Genomic DNA, 21,072 nt, shown 5'->3' on the forward strand with positions numbered 1-21,072 from the left:
AATAAGGAGGCACTTGAAGAAAGATGGACTGCATGGTCGAGTCTCAGAAGACAGCCATTACTATGCAAATGGCACAAAGTAGCCCACTTACAATACGCCAAACAGCACAGAGACAAGCCTCAAACCTTCTGGCGCAAAGTCATTTGGGGTGATGAGACCAAAATTTAGCTTTTTGGCCACAACCTAAAATGCTACATTTGGAGAAGAGTCAACAAGGCCTATGATAAAAGGTAGACCATTCCCACTGTGAAACACGGAGGTAGATCGCTGATGTTTTAGGGATGTGTGATCTACACAGGCAAAAGAAATTTGGTCAAAATTGATGGCAAGATAATAGCAGTATGTTATCAAAAAATACTAGAGGAACATTTGCATTCATCAGCCAGGAAACTACGCATGGGACGTACTTAGACATTGCAACATGACAATGATCCAAAACACAAGGATAAGTTGACCAGTCATTAGCTACAGCAGAATAAAGTTAACCCTTTAACCTTCTGCTCCACCGTTTGGTAGAGCAGATTTTGAGTCACGCTAACACATTGAAAATGTGGACTTTAAAGGGTTAAGGTTCTGGAGTGGCAATCTCAGTCTCCTGACCTTCAGAGCTTTTTCCGACGAGAATTCCAATCGTGTGTACGCGGCATCAATTTTCCAGACGGAAAAACTTTCTATCGGAAATTGCAATCGTGTGTATGCAATTCCGACACGCCAAAAATCATGCATGCTCAGATTCAACTACGAGACGGAAGCTATTGGCTACTGGCTTTCGAACTTCCTTTTTCTAGTCCCGTCGTATGTGTTGTACGTCACCGCGTTCTAAACAATCGGAATTTGGTGTGACTATGTGTAGGCGAGACAGCTTGAGCTGAAATTCCATCGGAATTCCGTCTGGAAATTCAGCAGAGCTTTTTCTGACGAGAATTACGATCGTGTGTACACGGCATAATAGTTTTCTTTGCCTTTTTACTGTATCTTATACAATATAAAATAGTAAAAACATATTTTGATTTGTAACATGTATTTATTTTCCATTAGAGTGCAGTGAGCCACACATCCGACAGTTCAAAAAGTGAAGTGAAGGTGACATGGGTAGCGCCAGCTTCCAACTATACAAATATCACGCTGAGGTAGGTGGAAGAAATGTGAAGAGAAAAAGTGAGCAACTTGGCTCTGAATGACCGCCTCAAGATTGAAAAAGTTAGCAGCTACTGTATTTGCTCACTATGAGCCTTTATAGGGGGTGTGTACTGAGTTTCCATACCTTCCTTTTTTATATAATTGTTCAGAAGATAATCTTATTGGACTAGGTTTCATTATTTTAGTCTGTTAACAACATGAGCATCTTGTCAGGGGCGTAACTAGAAATCACAGGGCTCCATAGCAAAATGTTGTATGGGCCCCCCCCCCCCATAAAAAAATAATTAACTAATGCCATTGAACAACAGACTACCACATCCATGTGGCACAGTACCCAGGCAACGGCTTATATTAATTTTTAACAACAAAGTATGCAGTATACTGTATGCAGTCCCTGAAGGGAACACATTGCTGACCTCCATGCCTTCTAACCAATTTCTGTTCTGTTATATAAAACAAAATAGTTCAACTCACCATAATGCAAAATCAGTGGGATCCCTGAGCGTGTCACTTGCCATCATCTCCTGCCACCCTTGCCACATCCTAGATTGCCACTTGCCACACATTACAGATTGTCACTTGCCACGTCCTAGATTGCCACTCGCCACACATTATGGATTGTCACTTGCCACGTCCTAGATTGTCACTTACCACACATTATGGATTGTCACTTGCCACGTCCTAGATTGTCACTTGCCACACATTATGGATTGTCACTTGCCACATCCCGGGTTGTCACTTGCCACATCACCTGCCACACATTACAGATTGTCACTTGCCACGTCACCTGCCACACATTACGGATTGTCACTTGCCACGTCACCTGCCACACATTACGGATTGTTACTTGCCATGTCACGGATTTTCACTTGCCATGTCACCTGCCACATATTACGGATTGTCACTTGCCACATCCAGGTTGTCACTTACCACATCACCTGCCACACATTACGGATTGTCACTTGCCATGTCCCAGGTTGTCACTTGCCATGTCACCTGCCACACATTATGGATTATCACTTGCCACCTCACCTGCTACACATTACAGATTGTCACTTGCCACGTCACGGATTTTCACTTGCCACGTCACCTGCCACACGTTACGGATTGTCACTTGCCACGTCATGGATTTTCACTTGCCACGTTACCTGCCACATAGCACACCCCTCAACTCTGCACTCTATACATAGTGCACCCCTGATCCCTGCACTCTGTACACAGCGCACCCCTGAACCCTGCACTATGTATGTAGCACATCCCTCAACCCTGCACTCTGTATGTAGCGCACCCCACAACCCTGCTCTCTGTACATAGCGCACCCCTCAAACTTGCACTCTGTATGTAGCGCACCCTTCAAACCTGCACTCTGTACATAGTGCACTCCTCAACCCTGCACTCAGTACTTAGCACACTCCACAACCCTGCACTCCGTATGTAGCACATTCTTCTGTAAATAGTTCACTCCTAAACTCCTGGTATGTAACAATAAACAAAAGTGATAAACTTAGCGCTGCTTCTATATAATAAATTACATGTGCTAAATTATACACATCTAAATATAAAGTGCCAGTGCATTAAATTAATAAACAGACCATCAGTGCAAACAAAGTGCCAGTGTTGATGATCTTTTCCTGTGAAAATCCAAGGTGCCACTCTGTTCTTCCCTCTTGAAATTCCCACTCACCAATAGTATGATTCAAACAAGCATGGTGTATATCCTCTGGTAAATGGATGACTTTGGTTCCTTCCTTCTCCTTTGTTTATAGCTCTCAGCAGAGTTGTGGTGTGTAATCCATTAAAGAGAAAGATTTCCATAGCGTAATGCTGTTTAATTTATTAAAGATTTAAAAGCAATTGCACTTACAAGAAAGTAAAAAATTCAAGCATGTGCATGGACAGGGACTGCAGCGGTGGCATGCATTCCAGTTACCAGATATGATGTCACTAACTTGCACCCACTTGACGTGTTTCACCCATCCCACTGGGCATCTTCAGAAGCTGAACAAGGCAGGATGGATCCATGTTTTCATGTTGTTTACACCAAATTCTGACCCTACCATTTGAATGTCACAGATGAAATTGAGACTCATCAGACCAGGCAACGTTTTTCCAATCTTCTATTGTTCAATTTTTGTGAGCCTGTGCGAATTGTAGCCTCGGTTTCCTGTTCTTAGCTGACAGGAGTGGCACCCGGTGTGGTCTTCTGCTGCTGTAGCCCATCTGCTTCATGGTTAGATGTGTTCTGCATTCAGAGATGGTATTCTGCATACCTTGGTTGTAATGAGAGATTATTTGAGTTACTGTTTCTATCATCTCCAACCAGTCTGCCCATTCTCCTCTGACCTCTGAAATCAACAAGGCATTTTTCTCCACACAACTTCCGCTCACTGGATGTTTTCTCTTTTTTCAGACCATTTTCTGTAAACCCTAGAGATGGTTGTGCGTGAAAATCCCAGTGAATCACCAGTTTTTTAAACAATCAGACCAGCCCGTCAGGCACAAACAACCATGCCATGTTCAAAGTCACTTAAATCCCCTTTCTTCCCCATTCTGATACTCAGTTTGAACTTCAGCAAGTTGTCTTCACCGCATCTAGATGCCTAAATGCATTGAGTTGCTGCCATGTGATTGGCTGATTAACAATGTGTGTTACCAAGCAATTGAACAGGTGTGCGCAGTTTTCAAGCGTAGTGTTATATTGTATTTGTGTGGACTAAAATTCATTAAAGTGTATTTTTTCAGAAAATTAGCATTTTATAAACCACTGTGCAAATATTGTGTGATATAAAAAAATTGCAGCAAACACCACTGTATTTCCAGGGCTTGCTTTCAGAAAATATATAATGTTGCAAATATATAGTGCCGGCAATAGCCCTGGCCGAATCTGTGTGAGGCCGCGTACACACGGGCGGACTGTTCGCCCAACTTTGTCCGCTGAACAGTGTTTCAGCGGACAGTCCGCCCGTGTGTGGGCTTTCAGCGGACAGTTTCAGCGGACAGTTTGACGGACAAAGTCTTTCGGAAATTCCGAAAAACTGTCCGCTGAAACTTTGTTTGAGCGAACAGTCCGCCCGTGTGTAGGCTACTTTCGAAATGAGCAAACTGTTCCCGCTCGGAGGAAAGTCTGCTCATTTCGAGCGCGTGTGAAGGTAGGCGGGGCCCGCGACGGAGATGTCGCGGGCTCCGCCGCCTGGAATGGACTTAAAGGGGAACCCCAACGCCGAAAAAAATCGGCATGGGGGTCCCCCCAAAGTCCACAACAGACCCTTGTCCGAGCACGCTACCCGGCCGGCCAGGAAAGGGGGGCGAGTGAGCGCGCCCCCCCTCCCGAGCCGTACCAGGCCGCGTGCCCTCAACATGGGGGGTGCCTTGGGGAAGGGGGGGCCGCGCGGCCCCCCCACCCCAAAGCACCTTGTCCCCATGTTGATGAGGACAAGGGCCTCTTCCCGACAACCCTGGCCGTTGGTTGTCGGGGTCTGCGGGCGGGGGGCTTATCGGAATCCGGGAGCCCCCTTTAAGAAGGGGGCCCCCGGATACCGGCCCCCCACCCTATGTGAATGAGTATGGGGTACAATGTACCCCTACCCATTCACCTGTAAAATAAAAGTACCCAAAAAAAAACACAACACACGAGAAAAAATATTTTATTGCACAGCTCCGGGGGTCTTCCGTCTTCGGGGGTCTTCTCGCCGGACTCCTCCGCTATCTTCGTGTAGCTCTTTTGCTAGCGGAGGAGTCCGGCTTTCTTCCTCCCCGCCGCCGGCCTCTTCTCCCGACTTCGGGGGTCTTGTCCCCCTCTTCGGTTCTTCTGCCGGGCCACCGCGCCTTCTTATAGCTCTTTTACAGGCGGTGGCCCGGTCTTCTGTCGCCGCCGCCTTCCGTTCTTCTGCCGGGCCACCGCGCCTTCTTATAGCTCTTTTGCAGGCGGTGGCCCGGTCTTCTGTCGCCGCTGTCGCCGTCGCCGCCTTCCGTTCTTCTTCTTCTTCTTGTTCTTCTTCTCCAGGAGATGTTGACACGACGCTCTCTCCGGCCGGAATGCCAGAGCCGCCCTGCGCTGCCACTTATATAGTGACAATGGGGCGGTGTCACATGGTATATGTCACATGGGTTGGTCACATGGGTTGATGTCACATGGTGACCCCGCCCCCTTACGATGTCATAGCCCCCATGTGACATCAACCCATGTGACCAACCCATGTGACATATACCATGTGACACCGCCCCATTGTCACTATATAAGTGGCAGCGCAGGGCGGCTCTGGCATTCCGGTCGGAGAGAGCGTCGTGTCAACATCTCCTGGAGAAGAAGAAGAAGAACAAGAAGAAGAAGAAGAACGGAAGGCGGCGACGGCGACAGCGGCGACAGAAGACCGGGCCACCGCCTGCAAAAGAGCTATAAGAAGGCGCGGTGGCCCGGCAGAAGAACGGAAGGCGGCGGCGACAGAAGACCGGGCCACCGCCTGCAAAAGAGCTACAAGAAGGCGCGGTGGCCCGGCAGAAGAACCGAAGAGGGGGACAAGACCCCCGAAGTCGGGAGAAGAGGCCGGCGGCGGGGAGGAAGAAAGCCGGACTCCTCCGCTAGCAAAAGAGCTACACGAAGATAGCGGAGGAGTCCGGCGAGAAGACCCCCGAAGACGGAAGACCCCCGGAGCTGTGCAATAAAATATTTTTTCTCGTGTGTTGTGTTTTTTTTGGGTACTTTTATTTTACAGGTGAATGGGTAGGGGTACATTGTACCCCATACTCATTCACATAGGGTGGGGGGCCGGTATCCGGGGGCCCCCTTCTTAAAGGGGGCTCCCGGATTCCGATAAGCCCCCCGCCCGCAGACCCCGACAACCAACGGCCAGGGTTGTCGGGAAGAGGCCCTTGTCCTCATCAACATGGGGACAAGGTGCTTTGGGGTGGGGGGGCAGCGCGGCCCCCCCTTCCCCAAGGCACCCCCCATGTTGAGGGCACGCGGCCTGGTACGGCTCAGGAGGGGGGGCGCCCTCGCTCGCCCCCCCTTTCCTGGCCGGCCGGGTAGCGTGCTCGGACAAGGGTCTGTTGTGGACTTTGGGGGACCCCCACGCCGATTTTTTTCGGCGTTGGGGTTCCCCTTTAAGTCCATTCCAGGCGGCGGTGCCCGCGACGTCTCCTTCGCGGGCCCCGCCTACCTGTACACGCGCTCGAAATGGGCGGACTTGCCTCCGCCTTACGTGGGCGAGTCCGTTCATTTCAAAAGTTGAGCGAACTGTTTGGCAAACAGTTCGCTGAAACAGTCCGCTCGTGTGTGGGCAAGTCCGCTCATGCAAATTTTGAGCGGACTGTTGCGGCAACTGTTTGACGAACAAAGTTTCAGCGAACAGTCCCCGCGTGTGTACGCGGCCTGACTCTGCACCGATTCCCAAAAGTAGTTCCTGCACTACTTTTGGCGACTTCAGGGCCGATTTCAATAGACATCTGTGCAGAAACCCACACAGATGTCTCTTAAATGGCTCCTGAAGTTGGACTGATATTCTGGTATGAAATCGTGCGAGTTCAGCTGATTTCTAACCCGCAGTCAGTGTGAACCTGTTGTTTTATATGTATGTATAAGCAAGAGGTTAATTTGGGAGAGAAAAATCAGGGAAAAAGTCCAACAGCTTAAAAAAAATTCCCTATGCACCACTCATTTCCACGAAAAGAGACAGAAGGAACACGGACCTAGCGCATTATCCTCAAACAGAGATATTTATTGAATACAAAGGTTGGTATTATACTCACAAACAAGGACTTGTTAAAAGCATGTCTTATTGGTCCTCCACATCAATCCGTGAAACTGTCCACATCACATAGGACCACCTCTGTGGAGGCGTAGACTGGCTAATGCGTTTCGAGAAGTCTGTCTTCCCCAGAAACTGGAAAGTTATACAGGACTCTTTTGAACCTCCTGCCCAAGACTCCTGAAGGCGGAGACAGACATTGTAAGGCACGGAGTGGCACGAGTGCCGGAGGAGCTGGTTGATGATGTCTGCACTGTAAGTGGGTGAAACTGAGAATCACAGTCCTCAGGGCAAGATGCAGAAGCAGATTGGCATCAGAGCAGGAGGTAGTAGAGGAAGCTGGGAAGTAAGCAGAAGTCAGCCACTGTGGGGCAATGTGGGACCGAATCAGCAGACAGGCTGAGTTCAGGAAGCAGGTCAAGGTCAGTAACAGCCAGGCAAAGTAGTATAGAATCAGCAGACAAGTCCAGGAAGCAAGCCAAGGTTGGTTACACCTGGGCAATGCACCAAACAATCAGCAGGCAAAGCATAGTCCTGTAATCAGCCCAAGGTCTAGGGTGACCAGATGGGCAGGTATAAGGAAGCAAGTAGAGTCCAAGTAGACTCTAAAGTCCAAGGAGAAGCCAGATCACACAAGGGTAGGCAAATAAATCAGAGCAGGTCTCAAAAAACGCATGAATGAGCCGAAGACCATTCAGCAACTTCTTTCAGTGAGGTGTCAGTTTAAATAGGCTACAGGGTGCCAAGCGCACATGATAATTGTTACATCTACATGCGCTTGGCAAACTGTTACAGTATGTGTTCTCTTGCCCTTTTGTCTGGAAGCACGAGTGGAGCAGTGTCCATATTGTCTTTCTGGAAATGCAGTTTACCTTACAGGGCAGCCTCATTTTCATCAGTCTTGGGGAATCAACATTATTTTGCGGTTCCCATGAATTTTCCTCTGGCCCATAACCTTCCATTTAATCAATATTAGATGAGGCCTCTCCTCTTCCTACAGTCCATAATGGCTTAGATTTCATATTCTTCCTCATTCCTGATTATGGTTGGTGCTAGAGGGCCTGGGTTATGGCCAGGCTAGGGATCTGGCACGGCAGGTTTCAATAGAGATATATAATAAACTGGATGCATCTTGTATTTTTCTGGTAGCAAAAATTCATAAATTGTTGGAATAATTTTTTTTTTTATAGCAAACAAACCAATGCACCTGGGGCCCATAATTTTGGAAGGGCAAGCCAGTTCCAAATTATGGGTTGATAGCCAAACCCTGTCTCCTGGTTTGGGTCTAAACCAGGTCTAGGTTACTCTTTTTTATCAAAAAAAATGTTTGTTGTCCTGTTGAGCTTTTCTTGAAGAACTTTTTGTTGGCTCACAAAAACTCCAATCTTTCCTGGACTGCTGATACAGGTAAATCAAAGATTATATTAGGTGCAAAGAATGAGTTAAAGCCAAAATTTACAAAAAAAAGGAGTCTGAACTGTAGCTGAATGCACAGAATCATTGTACGCAAACTCTGCCAAGGGAAGGGGTAAAGCCCAATTGTCTTGCGAAAAGAAAGAGAAGCACCAAATCTATTGCTCTAGGGTCTGGTTTGTGCATTCAGTCTGACCATTTGTATCAGGGTGATATACTGACAAAAGCCAGGTCTCAATTTTAACTGATTTAATGAAGAGATCAAGAAAGTCTCTAAAGATATTGTTTATGAAGTGTTGGAATGCACCTGGTGTATCGCACAATCCGAAAGACATGACTACATATTCAACGTGCCCCAAGCGGGTATGAAAAACCATTTTCCATTTAGCCCCTTCCTGGATCCCCATCAAGTTAAAAGGCCTCGTAAGTCAAGTTTTGTGAAATTTTTTGCTTTTCTGAACTGCTGAAAAAGTTCTGGAACAAGGAAGGAGGGTATCTGTTCTTTATTTTGTTCAGCTCCCTATAGTTAATGCAGGGCCTCAAGGAGTGTTTTTTCTTTTCCTTGAAAAATCACTGTCAATCTAAAAGTTACAGTGCTGAAAACAGAAAAATTGCCTAGGCAGGAAGGGGGTGAAACAGTCCGGTCTTGAGATAGTTAAAGGAAACCTGTACTGAGACAAACTTGGGCTGACCTCTTCTAAAAAAGATAATTCCCTGGTTGTTAATTTTTCCGAACACTTTATACTTACTAAGAGTTTGTTAAGAATTTTGGTTGGGGAGGCATTAAAAATGCATGGTTGAGCCACATTTTTAGCAACCTCCAACAACCCCCTGTTTAGCTGCAAATGCAATAAAATGGGGTGTTTATATGCCATGGTCACGATGCTTCCCTTTGCACATGCGGCAAAAATGACCCCTCCTGTTGCATTTGCAGAACCGCAAGCCTGCCAAATGCAATTGTTTCAAGCGAAAGGGGAATTACCCCATACGCCCCAGAAGTACATGCAATGCAAGTGGTTGTGGTACATTGGTGCAGGAATTATAGGGTTAAAACAGGTGGTTCAGGAGGTGTCACATCGCCTTCTCAGCGCCTGTCATACTTCTGAGAAAAAACGATCCAAATGCAGATCGCTTTTTAGATGTCCAGCATTTTAGGTAAGGCTAAACTTAGTCTAATGCCGCGTACACACGATCGGAATTTCCTACAACAAATGTTCGATGTGAGCTTGTTATCGGAAATTCGGACCGTATGTATGCTCCATCGGACATTTGCTGTTGGAATTTCCAACAACAAATGTTTGAGAGCTGGTTTTTAAATTTTCCGACAACAAAACCTGCGTGTTTACACAATTCCGATGCACAAAATTCCACGCATGCTCGGAATCAAGCAGAAGAGCCGCACTGGCTATTGGACTTCATTTTTCTTGGTCTCGTCGTATGTGTTGTACGGCTCCACATTCTTGGCGATTGGAATTTCCGACTACATTTGTGCGACCGCGTGTATGCAAGACAAGTTTGAGCCAACATCCATCTATGGTTTTGTTGTCGGAATGTCTGATCATCTGTACGCAACATTACTCAGAAAAAACATGGAGACTAGAAATTTGAAATTAAATCAGAACTTGTAATATGAAAACTTATACAAAGTAAGTGCTTCAGAAATTATAAAAGTTTTTGGATCAACATGAAAGCCAGGCAACTGGAATTTTCATAACGGAGGTCAGCAGTGGCAGTTTATTTCTTAAGGAGAAGTTTTCTTTAACATTTGATACTTCGGGTACCTCTGGTGGACCTTTTAAAAACAAGTTACAAAAATTAGTACAATTGCAGAAGTTTTTTTTATAAATACAGAAGAAACTTTTGCTTTTAGATTACAAAAATTGAAAAACACAATGCCAGGATATTGGATTTTTTGTCTAAAATCACAGTAAATAATAGTATTCTGATACATGGCTGTTATAGTAATTAAATAATGCAGGTATTTGTGGTAATTTATGAAGGAACATAACATTCTTTGTAGGGAACCTTCAGCAAGGATGAATGGATGATCTATTAAGCTGGCCATAGGTGGATAGAATTTCAAAAGAAAATTCTTAGGAAAAGAGTGTTCTACGAAAATTTGTTTGCTTTTCTAATTATTAGTGCGTCAAATCAACGCCAGTTTTCGACTGCAGTGACAAGAAATTTTGAAGGAGCAGTATGGAAACTTTTTCTCAAACTTCTAACAATGTATGTAATTTTTGTTTGGTAAATTCAATTTTTTCCATGATCAAAGGTTAAAAGCAAACAAAATCTTTTGAACATTTAAACGTTCTGAGAATTTTCGTGTGAAATTTTCCTAGAACTTTTCCTAAGGGGGCTTTCAAACTGGCCAGTTTTTGACAAGTTTTCCAGTTTAAATAAATGCAAAAGAAAGATGCATGAAAAATGCATCCCTTTACATTCTATGGAACTTCACCCCAGTCAGTTGTGTTTCAATTGTGTTTTAAAAAGTCCTGATTGCTGCATCTTAAGTGCACTCTTCAAAACCACACCAAAAATGCAGCTCCCAATTGAAATGATTAAAGAACACATCACAAATGCACTGCGATAGCACTTTTGGTGCGTTTTTTGATTCACATGTTTCACAGGTGCATGCTGGGTGTCAGGCAACCAGATAATGTGGATATGAGTTTTTAATGCATTTTTTTCAGTGGAGCAGTGTAAAAACAGCCTAATGCCGCATACACATGGTCGGAATTTCAGCCAGCAAAAAAATGATGAGAGTTTTTCGTCGGAAAATATGACTGTGTGTATGCTCCATTGGAATTTTGCTGCCCGAATTTCCACCAGCAAAAGATTGAGAGCAGGTTCTCAATTTTTCAGACAGAAAAAGTTTGTGTGTATGCAATTCCGATGCACAAAAACTCATGCATGCTCAGATTCAACTACGAGATGGAAGCTATTGGCTACTGGCTATTAAACTTCCTTTTTCTAGTCCCCTCGTCTGTGTTGTATGTCACCGCGTTCTTGATGGTCGAATTTGGTGTGACCGTGTGTATGCAAAACAACTTGAGCGAAATCCCGTCGGAATTCCATCGGGAAAACCATCAGAGCTTTTTCGGACCAAAATTACGATCGTGTGTACGCAGCATAAGGCTGGCCATACATGGTCGAATTTAGAAAGAATTTTCCTTTGAAAATCAGAAATTTCATGCATTTTGTGATCTGATGGTGCCACCTATGACTTTGAAATGAGACCATCCAAGCCTTCAATTTCACCTCGTGTTGCTACTGAAAATAAATAATAATAATATAAATAAATAAGAAGAAGAAAATCATTTTTCGTGGCTTGGAATGTTTTTTCTTTTTGGGAATTTTCTTTTCTTGGACATACGCATTTCTTTTTCGATTACATTACTCGCACGATTCTCCCATCATTGATTAGAAAATTGTTTGTTTTTCAAAAAATTTCCAAGATGCCTGATTACTCAAATTTGATTGCCACACAAAAATCGTCTGTTGCTGCAGCCCAACAATAGTGCGAAAACCAAACAAAAATTCTTAGAAACGATTTTCAAAAGAAAATTATTTTGAAATTTGACTCTTAAACCCCGTACACACGAGAGGACTTATGTCCGACAGACTTCCGAAGGAGTTCCGTCGGAGTTCTGCTGGAATTCCGACGGAGTTCTGACAGACTTTTCGGCTGAGCGTACTTGGCCACACACGATCACACTAAACTCCGACGGATTCGAACGTGATGACGTACGACTCGGCTCGAATAAGGAAGTTCATAGCCAGTAGCCAATAGCTGCCCTAGCGTCGGTTTTAGTCCGTCGGAGTAGCATACACACGAGCGGATTTTTCGAAGGGGACCGGGCCCGGCGGAGTTCCTTCGGAAAAATTTGAAGCATGTTCCATATTCTAAAGTCCTTCGGACTTTGGCGAGTCAAAAGTCCGTTGCAGCCCACACACGATCGGATAGTCTGACGGACTCAGTCCTTCGGACTTTGGATGTTGAAAAGTCCGCTCGTGTGTACGCGGCATTAGACTTTCTGTTTGAAATTCTATCCACCTATGACTAACTTTAGGGTGCTATGGTTTCATTTCATGTTCATTACACTTTTTCTTCTACAGGGCCACAGTTGTATCAAATTTTTCGATCTTTTGGACAGATGTTGTTAGCCAGAGTATCACATATGCTGGAGCATCGCATGTGATGGTAAGAACATTTAAAGTATTTAACAACACCTATTATTTTTTTTCTAATTACAAAACAGAATTGAATCAGTAATTGGGAGCAGAGGAACTACTGCAACTCACATATAACATTAACCACAGTCTGGAAATAATACAAGCTTTATATAAGAAAATATTAGAAATATCATATACATCCAATGCACAAACAGGTATTACCAGCAAAGGGCCTGGTAACAGTCCTGGTTCATTTAAATCTCCCTGGCCTCTAATTAATGATACTGTTGTATTCCAATTATTTACAGTATGTTTTGTGCAATAAAAAAATGCTTAACAGTGTAGTCCCAAAAAAGCTGAGAAAAATAAAAAAATTTATTGACGCAACTGGCCTACACTTGGATGCTAAAGTCAGGGCCGGGACAAGGGGTGGGCAGGAGGGTCGGCTGCCCTGGGCACTGTGGTATCATGTTAGGTGGGGGGGGGCATCACAAGGAAATTGGGGGGAGGGGATTTGTGTTTGAAAGGAGGATTTGGGGGGAGCAGCAGGGAGTAAGTATTGTTCTAGGAGGGGAATCGGGGGGTATGCTAAAATTTAAGGGGAGAAGGAATGGGGGGAAGAAGATTTGTGCTAGGAGGGATGATTGGGGCACTTTGTACTGGAAGGAGGGATTTGCAGGGATTTGGGGTTGTTCGGAGGGGCAATTTTTAGGGGTAGATAATATGTGCTAGGAAGAGTGATTTTTTTTTGGGGGGGGGGCACTTGAATTGGGGGGGATGTGGGCAGTAAGATTTGTGCTGCGAGGGGGGATTTCAGCAGGGGAACAGTTTTGCACTGGGAGGAATTTATGCTTAGGGGGTGAAAAAGATTAGTGCTCAGTTTTTATTCTTTGTTTTTTGGGGGGGGGGAGGATTTTTGATGACACATAATGCTCATACACATTGGGGGCAGGGGGGGGGAGCGCAGTTTGGCCTGTTTGCCCTGGGCTCTGGGTGACCTTGTCCCGGCACTGGCTAAAGTATATATTATATAGTAAGCTAGACTTTTTTTAGCAAATTTACACTGTAGCCTGGCGCACGTGTTTGTGCACAGCGCAAACTCGTAGAGAATTCTGTGAGCATAGGATTTACTTGTCTGAGCAGGACTGATGTGAGAATGTATGTGCATATTGTCCTTGCAATATTGCCCTATTCTCTGAGTTAAGAGAACATTCATTTTGCAAAGTGAACACTCTCTACCCCTTCGGTTAATCAACCCCCACAGACTTTCATTGTGAGATTAAACAATAATCCCCAACCATTGTGTAACACTTCAAAACTGGAAGTCTGAGCAAATATGACTACCCCCATGTAAACATATAATGACTGATTACAAATAGAAAAATAATTTTTAAACATATCAATAAGCTTCTTTGCACTAAGTTGATCTTTTACATATGTATCTGTAAAAATAAAAATAAAAATTTGTGGAAAAACTATAGGGTGTATTTATTAATAATTGCATAGCAATTCACCCATTGAAAGTATATGTACACTTTGAAAATAGGGCAAAAATAATGAATGTTATTAAGCTATTTCCTGTGCTGGTCGAATGTTTTTCATTGATTTAAAGTGGAAAATACAGCATGGTGTGCAGTCATGTTGGAACATATTGAGTGCTCACAGTGCAACTGTGAATGCCACTGGTTAAATGTTTACTTTTGGAATATTGGTATGTTGGAACTGTAAATAAAGCTGTGGCCTTGCCCTTTCCAACTTAACCTGTCTTACTGCTTTAAAGTGCTTGTAAACCACAGGTGCTTAAAAAAGAAAAAGAAAAATTCCTTGCAAGCCAATGTCATAATGTGCTGGTATGCATTTACCTGAGAACTAAGCCCTCCAGCACCAGCATCACTGAGACGGCAGACATCTTCCCCCTGTCTTCCGTCCAGGTTTGTTGCCTCGTGCGCGTGGGAGCCGCTGTTTCCGGCACAGGCTCTGACGATCCGGCAAACCAGAACTTCAGAACGCAAGCACCAGTGATGTCATCGCCTGCATGCACTCTGAATATCTCCTAAACTGTGCAAGTTTAGGAGATATTCGCAGTGCATACAGGTAAGCCTTGTTATAGGCTTGCCTGTAGCTACAAGTGGTAGTACAGAGTTTACTACCACTTTAAGCCCAATTTAAGCCTATGCTCCTATGAAGTCAAGCAGCATCACTAAAATGCAGTAACTCATAGCAACCAATCATATTTCTGTTTGATGAAAAAAGTGCTATAAAAGCTATGAAATAAAATCACTGATTGTTCGAAATAGTTAAACAGTTTTGGCTTTGTTTTTCAGGCTTCTTTCCCTATTCTCTTCATAAATGCCATGTTCGGTTTTCTGCTGTTTCCCTGGTCCTAAAGATTCACCCATAAGAAGATCTGAATGGAATATTACAAGGGAAAATACATTAATGTACTGGGAGAAGCAAATAATATGGATCTGGAAAAATGACCATGTTGACATCTTTAGGCCACGCTGATTTAAATGTCCAACAGCTTGTTTTCTGATATACGCTCATTGCTGATGAATTGTTCAGATTAATGGAATTAGTACAAAAGTAAAACTTTTGCGTGAACATTGCTATAGGCAACATTTTGTACTCCTTTGTCAGCACACCTGATGGTAAATCATAATTTATCACCAATATGGCACCCACTTATTCATTAAAGACTTGCTTACACTTCCGGTTGGGGGTGGGGTGGTAAAAACACACAGTTGAGGTGCATTTTACTGCTCTACAACCACTCCCCCTTAAATGATAAGTTCACCTTACAGAAAAAATAATAAATGCATATACTTTTGCAGGAAAAAAAAAGAACATGTACATTTATTATTCTATTTCTACAGGAGCTTGGAAAGCATTGCACCCACAATCAGAAGATCACCGGGCAATGTGGACTGCTGCAGATATATCCTCCAGCTTTCAGCCCATGCCCCTGTACGGGCTTTCTATTTGAAAGCCAGAGGACATGTCATTGGACTAAGAGAGCGCTCATCGGTGCCCCAGCAGGCTGTTGAAAACTACAAGTTCGTCTACTGTAGTGGCAGATTGTACTTTACGTTATTCATTTACAGGAAGAATCTGTGAATGAATGATGTAGCTGTGTGGGCACAGCCGCACAGGTTTTAAAACGTGACAGCTGATGCTGGGAGAAGAACCACCATCTGCTGTCACAGGGGGGTGGTAATTGGTGGGAGAGGAGGCAGGATCTGGAACATTTTACATGATCCATCCTAAATACGAGTGTAACATGTAACATGTTCCTAAGGTGGATTTAGCCTATAAGCTGTGAAGGCAGTGGATGGGGGATGTACACGTCATGGCCGCTATGTTTTGCATTTAGGCGAAACAAAACACTGTCACACTCATCTGAATTGGGCTGCGCTCCAGCGTGGTGGATCAAGACCAGCAATACGGTGGTCACATAACACCTCCTCACTGCCTGTCAAACGCCCTCTGAAAAGTTGATCATAGCTAGTGTAAACTAGAACCTAAGAGGTTTTAGTCTTCAGACTAATTCTAAAGTGCAATAACTCTTAATAATAAAACAGCGTGTTGTGGCTGCGAGTGTGGGAACAGCCGTGATTCCCACATCCGCACCATTCACCACACGGTGTGAACCTGGCCTGTAAAAATGAATTGCCCATTCCTGCTTTAGCCTTTAGTGTAGCATAAGAAGCAGGGTATTGAGCAAGGGGCATTGAACAATTAAGCAGATGAATCAAATGTGAATTAGGAACTCAGGCACACCAGAGTTAGTGATGAGTTAAACTGCCCGGGGTTTGGTTTGGCAGGTGTTCGTGAACAAAAAGTTTTGATGCCGTACTGAAACCTTATTGAAATCAAGAACCTGTTAAATTAAAAATACTGGTAGTGCCCACAATAGGATGTTCCCTTACCAGGTTGCGCATTTATTACTCGGTAACCACGGGAGGGCCTTTAGGGGGACGGTCATAATGGATTGTTCAATAGATATCCAACTCTTTGTCCCTGTGTGGTTGCACCAGTCTAAGATTCTGGTTAGATGTACTGCATGGTAATAGCCGACTGGATCTGGAAATCCGATACCCCCATGGGCGTCTACAGGTAGGGACAAGGGGGGGGGGGCAACTGCCCCCCCCCCCCCGGAATCATCAAGAAGATGTTGCCAGCTTCAGTGTCCACCGTGGCCGCCGCTCAGTGCAGTCAGTGAGTGATATGCTGCCAGTGCCTACACATCATCACATCACAGGAAATCCTAACCTGAAGTGAATGGCATATACAGTTGCAAGCAACAGAAGAAGAACCACAGGTAACAGCAGTTCGGAGGAGCATTTTGATTTATATATTGCTGGAAAGTTGGACAGCTATTATTGGAAAGATATGTCTGCGTATGTTAAGAGATAATTTATCTTCTTCAGTTTGTATAGGCTGTTTTCATCAAGATCAAAATATGGCCACAACAAATGTATTGCAATACATTGCAATATAAAAAGATGTACATTCTCTAGGCTATATGTATATGGGCATGGACTGGTGGTACACCTGGCGTGAGTAACTTTCAATACAAAGTGAAGTTGAATTATTGTTTATATGACACATATAGCTTTGTACTGTAAAGCTATATGTGTTATATAAGAGATACCGTATTTTTCGCTCCATAAGACACACCTGACCATAAGACGCACCTAGGTTTTAGAGGTTGAAAACAAGAAAAAAAAATTCTGAACTAAATGGTGTACTAAAATATTTTCCAGTGCCCATGAAATTCAGAGTAACCATTGCCATAGAAAATGCAGAGTGCTTACCATAAAATGCAGAGTGATTACCATAGAAATTCAGAGTGATTACCATAGAAATGCAGAGTGATTACCATAGAAATTCAGAGTGATTACCATAAAAATGCAGAGTGATTACCATAGAAATTCAGAGTGATTACCATAAAAATGCAGAGTGATTACCATAGAAATGCAGAGTGACCATTATCTTACCTGATGTTATCCCAGAGGCCTGCCTATTCCTCCTGTCCTCGGTCCGCCCTCCTCCTCCTCCCCAGCCATCATTCCTGTGAGCTGACTCCTGCTTTTGCCTCTTCCTCCGGCTGCTCCTGTCAGAGTCCCTGGCCCTGGGATCTCTCTGCCACTTTGGTGCCGGGCCCCCCGAGGGACAGCTGGCACTTCTCCCTCCTCCATCCGTCCGGCGCCATGGGGGGGGGGGTTTGGAAGTCTATCCCTCCTCTCTTCCAGTGGTGGCGGTGGGAGGCGATGCAAGCAGTGGCAGGGGGTGGCGCCAGCAGTGGCGGGGGTGGTACAAGCGGTGGCAGGGGGCGGTGCTTATCGTATATTCACACCATAAAGCACAGGGACATTTTCCCCCATATTTCTGGGGGAAAAAAGTGCATCTTATAGTCCTAAAAATACGGTAATTCAGCATCACTATGTATTGGAAATTACTAATGCCCATATAAATATAGCCTAGAGAATGTAAACCTTTTCATATTGTATGGGTGGCCTTAAAATGATGGCCCCCCTGAAAAAAGTTCTGCGGACTCCCATGCATACCGCACATTTTTTAGGCATAGTAAGTATATCTGCCTTGATGATTTGGGATAGGTAATTTTTTATTTGTGTCAGGATGTTAGTAAGGATCTGAGGGTTATGTCTAATGCAGTTACAGGTATGTATTTGAATATATTGGTAGTAGTCTGAGGGGGGGGGGGTATGTTATGGTTTGAGATTAATTTGTCAAATGATTTCAAGGAAACCTTATCAAATAGTATGTCTAGTGGTGCATTGGGATCCTTAAAACAATTAGTTAGGCGGACATTTGGCATTAGGTATTTTAGGATAGTGATTAGGTGGTTTAATTTTGATAATAGAGTGTCAGTCCATGTATTTGTGATTCTCAACCATGCCTGTGCTGATGCTCTAATTATAGGTGGATAGTGTGAGGGGATAGTAGAGCCAGGATGTATGCTACATAGCCAAAGTTGTAAGTCTTGGAATGGGACTGTGTAATGTTCTATGTCTCCCCAGAGCGTGGTTGGATTTGGCCTGAACCAATCTTTTAGTTGTGCTAGTATTAACACGTGATAGTAGTCTTGTATGTTTGTCATTGTGGAGCCCCTATGGATCTGTGTTTGATTAATATATTGTGGGTGCCCCTGGGTTTTTCCCTTGCCATATATATTTATTTAAGCTACTTTGTAGTGTTTTAAGGTAAGATTTAGGGATGTCGATAGGGTTCTAAAAAGATACAGTAATTTTGGGAGGACTGACATTTTAAAGGCTGCTAGGTGGCCTGTCCAAAAGAATTTGGTTAGAGATTCCAGCTCTTTGGAATGTTAGAGACCTTGTGCTCCTCCACTTTCTGTTTGAGGATGCCCCACAGATGCTTAATAGGGTTTAAGTCTAGAGACATGCTTGTCCAGTCCATCACCTTCACCCTCAGCTTCTTTAGCAAGGCAGTGGTCATCTTGGAGGTGTGTTTAGGGTTGTTATCATGTTGGAATACTGCCCTGTGGCCCAGTCTCTGAAGGGAAGGGATCATGCTCTGCTGCAGTATGTCATAGTACATGTTGGCATTCATGGTTCCCTCAATGAACTATAGCCCCCCAGTGCTGGCAGCACTCTTGCAGCACCAGACCATGACACTCCCACTACCATGCTTGACTGTGGGCAAGACACACTTGTCTTTGCACTCCTCACCTGGTTGCTGCCACACACGCTTGACACCATCTCAACCAAATAAGTTTATCTTGGTCTTATCAGGCTACAGGACATGGTTCCAGTAATCCATGTCCTTAGTCTGCTTGTCTTCAGCAAACTGTTTGTGGGTTTTCTTGTGCATCATCTTTAGAAGAGGATTCCTTCTGGGACAACAGCCATGCAGACTAATTTGATGCAGTGTGCGGTGTATGGTCTGAGCTCTGGCAGGCTGACCCCCCATCCCTTCAACATCTGCAGCATTGCTTGCAGCACTCATACGTTAATTTCCCAAAGACAACCCCTGGATATGAGGCTGAGCACGTGCACTCAACTTCTTTGGTCGACCATGGCGAGGCCTGTTCTGAGTAGAACCTGTCCTGTTAAACCACTGTATGGTCTTGGCCACCCTACTGCAGCTCAGTTTCAGGGTCTTGGCAATCTTCTTATAGCCTCGGCCACCTTTATGTAGAGCAACAATTCTTTTTTTCAGATCTTCTGAGACTTCTTTGCCATGTTGAACTTCCTGTGACTAGTATGAGAGAGTAAGAGCGATAACACCCAATTTAACACACCTGAGACCTTGTAACACTAAACAAGTCACGTGAAATCGGGGGAGGGAAAATGGCTAATTTGGCCCAATTTGGACATTTTCACTTAGGGGTGTACTCACTTTTTTTTGCCAGCGGTTTAGACATTAATGGCTGTGTGTTGAGTTATTTTGGGGGAACAGCAAATTTACACTGTTATACAAGCTGTACACTTTACTACTTTACATTGTAGAAAAGTGTAATTTCTTCAGTGTTGTCACATAAGAAGATATAATAAAATATTTCCAAAAATGTGAGGTGTGTAACTCACTTTTGTGAGATACTGTAGATATGGTTACGATAGATATATGTCATTTGTAACAACGATTGATATCTTTAAAACATATCTTACTTCTAATTTGTTCTACATCAAAATATTATATTTTTACATTAGGACAGAATTATCATTGGGTCAGTAGACACTGAATTCATAACTGTATCTACTGTATGACCTGGAATATAATGTATAATTTGAATGACTTATAATCATATATATTTTGAAATACCATGGGTAGACATAATTGAAATGTCTTCCTGAATTGTTTGAAATGAACTTTGGACAGACTCAATGAATAATTAGAGTTTATCTGTATAAACAATCCTAGAGTCCTAACAATGGGTTCCGTTAGAGATGTGTGATTTCTCTTTAAGAACAATTTAATTAGGCATATGTGTCAACTTTTATTGCGACATCAGGCCTCTTTAACTACCCACCCAAAACATGTAAATATCTTTGGTTTCTGTTTCCCAATTTGCTCGTTTATATTATTTAGTGTGGGTTATACATTGAAAGTTGGGAAATAAATTAAGTCATGGTGACCCTTAGTTCATACCTAGAGCTCATGATCAAAATTTTTTAAAAGACATTATTTCTTTTCCTCGCAACAGGTCTAACATAAACCTCCATGATAAGGGAATGCAAATGCCGCAGCTGTTTGACACAATTATTGAGGTAGACTCTTGAAGAAATATGGCTTAATTTGGGTTTTGTAAATCTTGTTTGATAAGGTTTAGAACTGTGGTTGGGGAACGCTGAGTATTCCATATAGACACCTGTCAATAGGTGTTGTTTCTTTGGAGGAATATGGACTTCCAATTGCTGTGTGCATCTCAGGACTGTCATCCGTCTGTTGGCAGGAAATGGATTACTCTGGGTACCTTTGGTCTTGGCTGTCCTGACGGGTTTGTCCGGGTATCCCTGCATCCCCCACTCGGCCCCTGCTCTGGATGTCCTACACATGTTGGACTCTTGGTTCTGTTGACCGGCTTATGGACAGCTTAGTCCTGTAAAGGAAA

The 21,072-nt window shown here is 43.9% G+C and overlaps 1 protein-coding gene across 1 annotated transcript in view; it reads left to right on the top strand.

Moving 5' to 3' along the window:
- The window catches only part of LOC143928275 (putative ferric-chelate reductase 1), a 36,092-nt gene extending 21,010 nt beyond the window's left edge, over positions 1-15,082 (top strand). The window contains exons 4-6 of the mRNA XM_077453058.1: positions 1,039-1,130; positions 12,417-12,501; positions 14,798-15,082. Of these exons, the coding sequence (XP_077309184.1) occupies positions 1,039-1,130; positions 12,417-12,501; positions 14,798-14,860 (240 nt within the window). The 3' untranslated portion in view covers positions 14,861-15,082. The remainder of the gene's footprint in view (positions 1-1,038; positions 1,131-12,416; positions 12,502-14,797) is intronic.
- The last annotated feature ends 5,990 nt before the right edge of the window (positions 15,083-21,072 follow it).

Source organism: Lithobates pipiens, unplaced genomic scaffold (genome assembly GCF_037356315.1).
Source record: "Lithobates pipiens isolate NorthernLeopardFrog02 unplaced genomic scaffold, aLitPip1_a1.2 Scaffold_23, whole genome shotgun sequence".
NCBI lineage: Eukaryota > Metazoa > Chordata > Amphibia > Anura > Ranidae > Lithobates > Lithobates pipiens.